Source organism: Lampris incognitus, chromosome 7 (genome assembly GCF_029633865.1).
Source record: "Lampris incognitus isolate fLamInc1 chromosome 7, fLamInc1.hap2, whole genome shotgun sequence".
Lineage (NCBI taxonomy): Eukaryota > Metazoa > Chordata > Actinopteri > Lampriformes > Lampridae > Lampris > Lampris incognitus.
Window position 1 is genome coordinate 54,614,078 of NC_079217.1, and position 12,362 is coordinate 54,626,439.

At 44.4% G+C, this 12,362-nt stretch overlaps 1 protein-coding gene across 1 annotated transcript in view; it reads left to right on the top strand.

Annotated features, from left to right (window-relative positions):
- The window catches only part of dner (delta/notch-like EGF repeat containing), a 142,786-nt gene that overhangs the window by 117,435 nt on the left and 12,989 nt on the right, over positions 1-12,362 (top strand). The window contains exons 7-8 of the mRNA XM_056282893.1: positions 2,198-2,311; positions 8,526-8,759. Coding sequence (XP_056138868.1) covers positions 2,198-2,311; positions 8,526-8,759 — 348 coding nt within the window. The remainder of the gene's footprint in view (positions 1-2,197; positions 2,312-8,525; positions 8,760-12,362) is intronic.

The window sequence follows — 12,362 nt, forward strand, 5'->3', positions numbered from 1 at the left end:
TTTTGCTATGCCAACGCCACGTGCAAACATCTAAGTATCTCCCGAGGCTTTGAGGAGACTACCCGATATATAAGTCTGACTGCGTGGTCTCTGTTGGTTTGATTAAAGCCTCAAACACACAGAGAATGAAAGCCTGTCTCCTGTCTATTAGTTTGACAGAGTGAAAGAAAAGGGACAGGGAGTGAATTCAGCCTCTGATTTCATCAGATTTATTTGGGGTCTAAGACTTAGTGGGGGTAGCTAGGAGTAGGGTAAGTTGCCACCTGAAAAGAAAACCTGAAAAGGGTTTTTATTTTTCCTGTGGAGCTTTTCTTTGTCTGAACTGAGGGTGTGATGATCAAGGGTATCATTCATTTTCATTTAAGCCGTCTGAGACTCAAGTGTGGTTTAGGTCTATACAAATAGATTCCACTGCTTGAGTGCTACAGTTCTTCTCAAAAATGAAGTGGGTAGACAGTAGGGTTACAACAGCACAATAAAGGCTGTATGTGGCTACATATATACATCTTCCTGTGTCCCAGCTTCTGTGACACCTCTTGCATTTTCCACTCATTTCCCTTCTTTTTTTTTGTTCTTTACAGTAAAGGCTACAGATATAAACTACAGGGATCCTTTTTATCAGTTATCTTACAGTAGCATACTGTACATAAGTGATTCTTAAAACACCTTGCTCAAAGGGCATCCAGGTAGCGTAGTGGTCTATTCCATTGCCTACCAGCACGGGGATCAGCGGTTCGAATCCCCGTGTTACCTCCGGCTTGGTCGGGCTTCCCTACAGATACAATTGGCCGTGTCTGCTGGTGGGAAGCCGGATGTGGGTATGTGTCCTGATCGCTGCACTAGCACCTCCTCTGGTTGGCCGGGGAGCCTGTTCAGGGCGGAGGGGGAACTGGGGGGAATAGCGTGATCCACCCATGCACTACGCCCCCCTGGTGAAACTCCTCACTGTCAGGAACTCCACATGTATCGGAGGAGGCATCTGGAAGTCTGCAGCCCTCCCCGGATTGGGGGGGGGGGTGTGGATCAGCGATCGGGATGGCTCAGAAGAGTGGGGTAATTAGCCAAGTACAATTGGGGGAGAAAAAAGGGGGGGAAAGCACCTTGCTCATATGTTTCCAACCATACACTTTATTGAACTGCAGCTGGCACATCATTGATGAGATTTTGCCTCCCTAAATGATGGCAGACCCAGACAAGCAGCCTCTGACTCAGTGATGAACCTGAACATCAGCCTAGAACATGCTGTTCTGGTCACTCATGTAAGACCTGACTAAGCTTATATATTGTCTAGCTTTGCTCACGCCTGTGGATGCTTGTCTTTCCCTGGAATTGAGTCCCTGTACATGTCCTAGGCTCATGTAAATCAAGTCTCAGACTTATGCGGCCCAAATCTTTTTGCTCTCTCTTTTCTCTCGCTGTCTCTATTTGAAAAGAGCACAGCAGCGAGAACAGAAGTGGTCAACGTGTGCTGCAGTATGCATCATGTACTATTTTCCTTTGTGCCTTAGATTTACATAAGTAGATTTTCTATCCTTATAGCACAAGATGGGATGACAGGCACATAGATTTGCCCATGCAGGGGGTCGTCCGGGTAGCGTAGCGGTCTATTCTGTTGCCTACCAACACGAGGATCGCCAGTTCGAATCCCCTTGTTACCTCTGGCTTGGTCAGGTGGCCATACAGACACAATTGGCCATGTCTGTGGGTAGGAAGCCGGATGTGGGTATGTGTCCTGGTCACTGCGCTAGTGCCTCTTCTGGTCGGTTGGGGGGCCTATTCGGGGCAGGTGGAAACTGGGGGGAATAGCGTGATCCTCCCACGTGCTATGTGCCCCTGGCAAAACTCCTCACTGTCAGGTGAAAAGAAGTGGCTGGCGACTCCACATGTATCGGAGGAGGCATGTGGTAGTCTGCAGCCCGCCCCGGTTCAGCAGAGGAGGTGGAGCAGCGACTGGGATGGCTCAGAAAATAGGGTAATTGGCCAAGTACAATTGGGAAGAAAAAGAGGGAAAAATCCCCCCCCAAAAAAGATTTGCCCGTGCAGTTGTAATTTACTGTATATTAGTAAGAATGGGATGCAGCACAATTCAATACCGCTATAAGACACAGAGAGAGAGACAATTTTGAGAACGTCTTGCTCTCTAAAGTACATAGTCATAGTCGTATGGTTCACTTTGTTGTCCACGGGTCATTTTCAGGGTATGAGGGGGAACGTTGCCAGTTGCTAGTGGACCACTGCTTGCCTCAGCCCTGCAAGAATGGAGCTACTTGTTTCAGTAACCTGGTTGGACCCAGGTGCTACTGCCCTGAAGGTAGGCATCCAACAACTGCATTTTACAATTTATGAGTTTGTGTGTCTTATTTTGTGTTTGTGTGAATTGGTGAGAGATTGGAAGAGTGTGGTTAGTGGAGGCTTTCTCTGACTTGATCAGATTTAAGTGTACTAAGTCCCTTATCAATGGATTTTTCAGAAATGTGTATTGTCATAAATGGTCACTAGTCAGGCACCAGTATATATGAAGTCATATGGATTGCACTTCCCCAACATCTCTGTATCAAACCTTATAATGACCCCTGACAAATCCTTAAATGCCGGTGGGCGAATGGGACCGAAAGACAGGGGATTTATGTGTTTGAGTGTTGGTTGTAAAAAGAGAGAGAGAAATACAGATAAACCCAGTAGAATGTGATTTTGCAGTAGTGTGTGCAATGTGGAGGAGTCTGACTCGAGCTCCTATTATCCCGGACCCCGTGTACTTTGTGTGTCTGCTGCGTGTTTATCAGAATCTGTGCCGTTGCGATGCTTAATTTAAACCTTCCCACTCCACTCTAATTAGTCTTTGTAGCCTCAACGACCCACAGCAGCCTCTCTCGGGAGATCTCCGGCTGCAGAACTTTTGCAGAAACAGCGCTCCTCGACAAGGGCACTCTAGTGTGTGATTAAACACAGGAGCGCATACACACACACGCACACGCACACACCCACACAAAATGTAATAATCCCGATCATCGCATCAATAATAGAACAGAAGATGGGCGTAAAAACCTGGCATGGGGAGAATGTTTCTTCTTCCAGGTACAATTCCCAGTAGTCAGTTCAGTCAGATCTGGAGGAAACTGTGGACGACAACACACAACTGAATTATTAACCTGCAGATGCTGGAGAATGAGGTTTCCAACAAAGACAGGGATTCGTAATGCGCTGTACGTTCATTTATTTATTTTTCTGAGAAAGAATAATGTTGAGAGACTGGGGGTTGAAACTACACAAACACTTTTTAATTAGTACGACGGGAGAACACCTTTGAATATTTTATGGGCTTGTTAGGTAATTTTGCATGGAAAGCAACTGGGTTTAGGAAAGGATTTGGGGACAATTACCCTTTCACACTGTTTAATTCTAAAAGTAACTGGGTATATGTTGACTGTGAATGTTCTCATTCATCCAGGTCATGGTTATCCAAAGGAGTTGAATCAAGTGCAACTGGATTTTCACGGATATATACCAAGTCCAGTTGCACTTGATTCAACTCCTTTGGGTATATGTTGAGTTTTCATCATGTTTGATTCAGATTCAGTCGGTTCACTTACTTTTAAAAAGCAGAAAAAAAGAGGATGAAGTTAACATTGAAGGACACATGTAAAACTTTGTAGAGCAGCAAATTAGAACAGTACTACAATGAAGACCCATTCTTGAATAATGTTATAACAGGCCAAGACTAAACAAAAAAAAAAAAACAACAAAAAAAAGACATACTGCAACAACGTGGAGACACAGGGATACACACACACACACACACACACACACACACAAAGATGTGCACACATACACACAGATACATACACCTAGAGAAACAACCAGCTGGAAGGTGTAACGATCATGGATGTGTAGACTCGCTGGCCCTTGGCTAACGGGTCGGACCCTTTAGTTGACTGGTTAGCGCAGTCGCGGGCGACCTGGGTTCTCTTCCCGGCTGTGGCGGTGGCTCCCAGCTGCCCCCTGAATTCGCTACATTGGTGTCAGAAGTGGGATGGTGAGACCATGAGGCCGTCAGAAGCGCGTGTGTCCAGAGGCGTGAGGGAGCATGTATGTCCCTGCGCTTCCCAAAAGAAAGTGTAACGACCACGGATAACTAGACTCACTAGCCCTTGGCTAATGGGTCGGGCCCTTTAGTCGACTGATTAACGTAGTCGCCCATGGTGCGGGAGATCTGGGTTCGCGTCCCGGCTGTGGCGGTTCCCGGCTGCCTCCTGAATTCACTACAAAGGGCACTCAACGGGCTACTCTATAGGGAGTAATGAATGGAGATGTCAGACACTACTGAATCATTTTGCGGCTCCTTCGCGTCCTATCGTAGTATTTGACAGTGAAAAGAGTGCAGGAGCAGAACGGAGAAGAGGTAAATAACTGCATTGTGGTGTTGTGAGCATAAAGTGCTGTACATGTGTTGCACACTACATTTTCAGTTGCATTGTGGGAGTTTTTGAGGACAGTAAATACTGAATACATTTTACAGGCAAAATTTGGACACGAACAAAATGGAGGAAGGTGAATTTAGTGCACCATATAGCAAATAGGGAGCGATTTCAGACAGATAGAGAGAGAGAGAGAGAGAGAGAGAGAGAGAGAGAGAGAGAGAGAGAGAGAGAGAGAGAGAGAGAGAGAGAGAGAGTCTGATGAAATTCGATCTATACAACTGCAGGATATTCAATAGATAGATAGAGGGAAGGAGGGAGGGAGGGAGGGATGGTGGATGGATGGATGGATGGATGGTGTGAGGAAGCCTGACCTGAGTGGCTAACATGTAGGAGGCAGACTCAAGACTGTTTCTATATAATAAAATGATTTATTTGCAGGGTGTAGCTACATACGAACTGAACAAACTCAACTCCCAATAATTGAGCTTGAACGAACAAATAATTGAACAAAACTCGACTCACAAAAATTGAGCTTTAAATTGACAAATAAATGAACAAAACTCAGCTTGTAACAATTGGAACATCTCGTGCACACATCTACAGCCTGATGTCCTCCAGCCCCCTAACAACTCCAGAGCTACGGCTTAAATACTCCTTGAGTTGATCAGCAGCACCTGAGTGTAGGCTGCACCACTGTGGCAAGGAAAACCAACACCTGGTGCCAACTGAGATGATGGGACAAATGGTGGTGTTCTCACCCACTTTGTCACAGATAGCTAGATGGATAGATAGAGAGCGAGAGAGAGAGTCTGACTCGATCTATACTACTGCAGGTTATTCAGTAGATAGATAGATAGATGGATGGGGTGGAGGGAGGGATGGATGGATAAATGGATCGATGGATAGAAGGAGAGATAGATAGATAGATAGATAGATAGATAGATAGATAGATAGATAGATAGATAGATAGATAGATAGATAGATAGATAGATAGATAGATAGATAGACAGACAGACAGACAGATAGATAGATAGATAGATAGATAGATAGATAGATAGATAGATAGATAGATAGATAGATAGATAGATAGATAGATAGATAGATAGATAGATAGACAGACAGACAGACAGATAGATAGATAGATAGATAGATAGATAGATAGATAGATAGATAGACAGACAGACAGACAGACAGACAGACAGATAGATAGATAGATGGACAGACAGACATATGGGTAGAGAGATTACAATTCAAATCTATTTCATTTACCAGAAAGCACAGATATTTTCCTAAATAACTGTACCATGTCACTTTACACGTGACAGGATATAGTCTTTAACATTCATACGTCAGAGTTATTTGAGAGCTTCTTAGAAGAAGGCCCTTTATTCATGTTAGGTACTGAAAGCTGTTTTGGGTAAACTGCTGCGGGAGATGGAGGTCTATAATTAGAAGATAATGTGTCAACATACTCGTTGCAGCAGGGGGAACGTGGGGTTTGGGTTTATCATCCACCACTCAAAGATGTGAGCCAGGGCATTTTAATTTTCTCTCTTTCCGTCATGCCCATAGCAGAGAGCAGGAGAGGGAGCAGGAATGAGGGGAGTGGAGAGCTTTATGTAAGAAAGTTGATGAGAAAGCGAGAAAGAAAGTACGGGAGATTAACAGAGAGGAGAAAAGCTTGTCAGCACACATAAAAACACAACATCAACACGGCATCTCGGGAAGGTGCTAACTACCACTGTGTCACGATTCAGACATCTATCCCAGCGTGTGTGTGTACGTGTGTGTGTGTGTGTGTGATTTTCTATTACTCGACATGTAATGTTGTGTCTGTCTGCTTGTGTGTGCTTGCAGTATCTGGTTGTTTCTCCGTCAGTGCATTGGTCTGTAATTGTAAATTGTTGACAGGCTTATACCATAACTCATACACTGTTACCCATAAGGCACTTTCACACATGCAGCCTTTAACATTAATTTAACGTTATTTTGCCATAAAGGGGTCATGTGTGAATAGGGGGCCGGTGCCGACATGAGGGTATATCAGTTACGATTGCAGTCACTCAGTTGCAATTTGACATCTCATCTCATCTCATCTCATCATCAGCTGCTTCTCCGGAGTCGGGTCGCGGTGGCAGCAAGCTAAGTAGGGCACTCCAGACGTCCCTCTCCCCAGGAACGCCCTCAAGCTCCTCCTGGGGGATCCCAAGGTATTCCCAGGCCAGATTGGACATGTAGTCCCTCCAGGGAGTTCTGGGTCTACCCCGGGGCCTCCCCCCAGTTGGCCGTGCCTGGAAAACCTCCAAAGGAAGGTGCCCAGGAGGCATCCTGATCAGATGCCCGAGCCACCTCAACTGGCCCCTTTCGAGGAGAAGGAGCAGCACCTTTACTCCGAGCTCTCTCCGGATGTCCGAGCTCCTCACCCTATCTCTAAGGCTGAGCCCAGACACCCTACGGAGGAAACTCATTTCCGCCGCTTGTATCCATGATCTCACCCTTTTGGTCACTACCCAAAGCTCATGACCATAGGTGAGGGTTGGAATTTGACAACTCAAGACCTCATAATAGTACCACTAAAGTTCCACACCAGCAAATACGTGAACAAAGACTATGAGCACGCACAATGCCACAGCGCTCTAATGCACGCTGCTCTTTTGTTGGCATGAATGGGTGAAACTCTGAAGCTCTGAAGCTCTCGGGAGGAGATGAGATTATTCTGCGCCATCGAAAGTGTTTAAAACATGTAGTGTGGGAGATTCTGTTGTTCATCCATACAACAAACTATTGAAAAATGAATGTTTCATCACAAGCGGTTTGTTAACTTTTAGCAAAAATTGCAAAATGGATGGACTGTGAGATAAGGAGGCTCCTTTGTTCCATGAAAATGTCCAAACATGAGTTGTGTTGCCTGTGTAGCACTGGACCAAGTGTCTTCACCCACCTTTTCAGCAACAGACCAGTAATAACAGAAGTTACTTATTCTATTAATTACATTACAACTAACTCCGTTAATGATGGGGAATGTGTTTGTGAAAGTGCCTAATGTTTCCGTGGGATTCTTTGCATTTTGAAGCCCCCGATGTCTGAACCTGCTCTCATTGTGTCAACCCGTTGCTACATTTGCTACTTGTTATCTGTCCTCTTCCAAAAGCGTCCTCCTCTCCCTGTCCTTTTCTCTCCCTCTCCTCTCTGTCCTTTTTCCCCCCTCTCCTCTTCTATCTCCACCTCCCCAGGGAACTTCTACAGCAGCTCAGATGGAAGGAGGGCTGTGTTCATTGTGTGTATGTATGCATCTTGGTGTGTGTGTGTGTGTGTGTGTGTGTGTGTGTGTGTGTGTGTGTGTGTGTGTGTGTGTGTGAATTTATGTGTGTTCTCAGATGGACGCAAGGAGTCGATATGTGTGTGCACTCTGAGTTTGTGTTTGTGTTCATACCCTGCACTGGTTCTTTTGCTGTGTGTGTGTGTGTGTGTGTGTGTGTGTGTATGGGTGGGTGGGTGGGGTCTGTGATTTACAGGGAGCGTAGTAGATCCCATAACGATTGCATCACATTACATTCCATCGGGCTAATGAAAAGGGCTCTGGCAGAGAGGTGCATTGATCTGCAGGGCCTTCTTTCACCATCCGAGATAGACACATACCATTTCCCATCAGAGAGGGAAGAATAAACCTGTGATGCTGTGAGGAGAATCTTGACTCTTTTTATCTCTCTTGTGTTACAATTCTTATATCTCTCAGTTTCTCTGCTTTTGAGCTTTCTCCTTTCATTATCTATCTATCTATCTATCTATCTATCTATCTATCTATCTATCTATCTATCTATCTATCTATCTATCTATCTATCTATCTATCTATCTATCTATCTGTCTATCTGTCTATCTGTCTATCTGTCTGTCTGTCTGTCTGTCTCTGTGTGTGTGTCTACGCACATGTACCTACTGTGACACAAAGCCAGGGATATTCTCTGAGTCTGAAAACACACACACACACATACACACACACACAATCTACTTGTCTGTCTGTCTGTATCCTAATCTATATGTCAATCTCTCTTGTGCTCTCTCTACCCCTCACACTCTTCCTCTCCATGTCAAATCTCTGTCTTGCAGGCTACCAGGGCACTTTGTGTGAGCAGAAGGTGGACCCATGTGCTTCAACCCCCTGCCACAACAATGGGACATGTTATGCCCAGGGCCCTGGACCCCTGGGGTTTGCATGCAGCTGCACAGCTGGTTTCACTGGCCCCACATGTGCCCAGCTTGTGGACTTCTGTGCCCTCAACCCCTGTGCCCATGGTAACTGCCGCAGCGTGGGAAATAGCTACAGGTGTCTGTGTGTCCCAGGTGAGTGTCCGTAGATATTTCACTTATATTAGGGCTGTCAATTGATTACAATTTTTAATCACCCCATGACCGGTTGTGATTGATCATGATTCTGAGCATGGCTGTTATACTGAAGAGGGGTACGCAAGCATTGGCATTGTTTTACCACTAGAAGCTCTGTCATAAATTGAAATTTTTATCTAGTTTTTAGCCACAATTTTACAATACACTTTTTATATATTTTAACAAAGTAAAAGAAAGCTTAGGCATCGGACCTTTAGATCTTAAGTTATTAGTACTTGTAAGTTAGCTGTCAGCTGAAGATAGTTTACCAGACCATCTCGCCTGCTGCCAGCTTAACTAGGCTTATTTTTAGCTTGGTGGCTAGGCTAGCTGGTCGCGTTTATTGAGGATTTGAAGCTTTTTGCACCTTTATGGACTTTTATGCCAATTTTCTTGCTAATTGCCTGACAGCAAACATGGCTGTTTGTCTGGATTGCCATCATATCTTTGCACAATTGAAGACATGTGTTGCAGGCTGAACTCAGGGAGAGGGACAAGTTAATCCTGGACTATCATCCGTGGCTAAAGCACAGTCAAAACACTTCTCCTTCCTAGTCAATCAGAGGAGCGCCAGCCCATCCTGCCCCCCAGACCATACAGCATTAGCCCTAGATACCACTATTCTGTTGTCTGAAGGTGAAGCGATCCACTCTACAGGCCTCTACCCTGGGGGGGGGGGGGGACTCAGCCTTGGAGCAAAATGTAAGACCCAAGTTTGCTCAACTCCATCCATCCCAGAGCCATGGGTCCAGATTAAGAACAGTAAACTCCGCCAGGGTAAACACTGCCTCCAGCCGCTCTCAAATGAGGCTTTCCAGCTTGGAAATAAATTTCAAGTTCTGGAAAATGTGACCTCCCCGACTCCCCCAGTACATCCTGATCCAGCTGGCTGTCCTCCCTCGGCTGCTCTTCCTGACCTTCTCTCTCCAGAAATATCACTGACTCCATGTCTCACTTTGACCTTAGACCTTAAAAAAACTAGACAATATTGTTGGGCAGCTCAGATCCCCCACCTATTGCTTGGATCCTCTCCCTACCACATTTTTTTAAAATTGTTTTTAATTGCTTAGCACTTGATGTATTAGAAATGAATTAACTGCACTTCAGTCAGGTATATTTCCTGCAACACTTAAAACAGCTGTCATTGAACCACTTCTGAAGAAGAGCAACCTTGATGCAAGTTATTGTCAACTATAAGCCTATCTCCAACTCACCATTTCTCAGCAAAATACTCGAAAAAAACAAGGCATCTCAACTTAATAACTATTTAACATCAAACAACCTTCTAGTTATTTTATGTAGTTATTATTTATCAATCAGGTTTTCAATCTCACCATAACACAGAAACAGCACTTACCAAAGTTGTGAACAATCTCCGTATGAACACAGATTCTAATAAATTATCTGTTCTTGTGCTGCTGGGTCTAAGTGCTGCCTTCAACACTGTTGACCATTTTGTTTTACTAGGGAGATTAGAAAAATGGAGTCGACCTATCTGGCCTGGTTCTGAACTGCTTTAGAACCTACCTACAGGACCGGCAATTCTTTGTTTCCGTTGGTGACATTACCTCAGACAAAGTGGGTATTATGTATGGGGTATCCCAAGGTTCAATTCTTGGACCATTATTATTTAATCTCTATATGTTCCCACTCGCACATCTCATACAGAAACACATAATAAATTTACCATAATTATGCAGATGATTCACAGTTCTACATATCCCTGTCTGCATGAGGACCTGAGAGAGGCCCCCACACTGAACACTTTTAAAAGCAGATTAAAAACCTTACTTTTTAAAACAGCCTACGGCTAAGGTCTAAGTGTGTATGTGTGTGTGAGTGTGTTTTGTATATTTTGCTATTCTTATATATTCTGCTCCGATTGTTGTTACTTTTAATTAATCAGTTTTTATGGCACTTTTATATATTTTACTAAACTCAGTTTTTAACTTGTCTGTACTTTTATAACATTTGTATCTCCTTTTTTTTGTTGAATTGACCATTGGTCTTTTTTTTGTGAGGGTGGGAGGGGGGGTGAGATTATATTATTTTATTGTGTGAAGCAGTTTGTGTTACATTTGTTTGTACGAAAAGCTACACAAATAAAGTCTGATTGATTGATTGATTGATAGATAGATAGATAGATAGATAGATAGATAGATAGATAGATAGATAGATGGATAGATGGATAGATGTGTCTGTGCGTGCGTGGGTGTGTGTACCTTAAGTGTACTTCTTTTTTCAGTCTCACTAAAAGCTCTCACTGCTCTTTTGTCTCTCTACCCTGTTGCAGCATGCATAATGTTCTCTTGTCACTATCTCTCTCTCTCTGTCAGCCTCTCTCTTTCACTCTGCTGGCGTTAATTCCCCTCTCACTGCCCCTGTCTCTCTCCCCTTTTTACCAATGTATGGTCATTTAACAGCAAGCCTGCCTCATTTTGTGAAGTGTACAGTGGTGGTGTGCTGTTACTTGGCTCCAATCACGACAGAGAGGCACTGAACATTATTGGGCTGAATGATGAGCTGTATTTAGGTGAGAAGATCGTGGTACTGGTGTGAATGGCTCCTCACTCAGATCAATTAGCTTAAACGGTGCCTAATCATCATCCATTATCTAGCAATTACCCTCTAGTGGGAGGGTAGGGGGATGATTTTCGCAATGGTATCAAAACATAATTTGACACATAATTCCCTCCTCCTCTCTGACTAAATTGCCCATCTAATCTCGTATGAGCCTATAACCTGCTATCTCTGTCTATTATTTGACCATCGCTATCATAGTCTCATCCCCCCATATTGTCAACCTCTATCTGATACTCTGTTAACTATGTCACTCGGTGTTTTGAGGATGGGCCAAGAAAAACATTCAGCCAATAAAATTATGTTGCATAGATACAGAAACGTAGGTTATTAAATGTTGTCAGTGTGCCCTGTATTATTGGGTTTCAAAGTTACTTGTGCTGGAATTGACAGTTTCCCTCAAAAGGAAAACATGTCTTTATGATGGAGTTAAGAAGATCTTAACAGCATGGTTAATTTTCTATTATTATAGTAGTGGCACAGTGGTTAGCGGTGGCACAGTGGTTAGCGTGGCCACCTCACAGTAAGAAGGTCCTGGGTTCGAGCCCCAGGGTAATCCAACCATGGGGGTCGTCCTGGGTCATCCTCTGTGTGGAGTCTGCATAGGTTTCCTCCGGGTGCTCCGGTTTCCTCCCACAGTCCAAAGACATGTAGGTCAGGTGAATCAGCCGCACTAAATTGTCCCTAGGTGTGAATGTGTGTGTGTGTGTGTGTGTGTGTGTGTGTGTGTGTGTGTGTGTGTGTGTGTGTGTGTGTGTGTGTGTGTGTGTGTGTGTGGGCCCTGTGATGGCCTGGCGGCCTGTCCAGGGTGTCTCCCTGCCTGCTGCCTAATGACTGCTGGGATAGGCTCTAGCATCCCTGCGACCCTGAGAGCAGGACAAGCGGTTTGGATAATGGATGGATGGATTATAGTGGTATATATTCACCGCATTCATTGTTGTAAATGACTCTGAAGGTTTTTTTTGGGGTTTTTGAAGATAA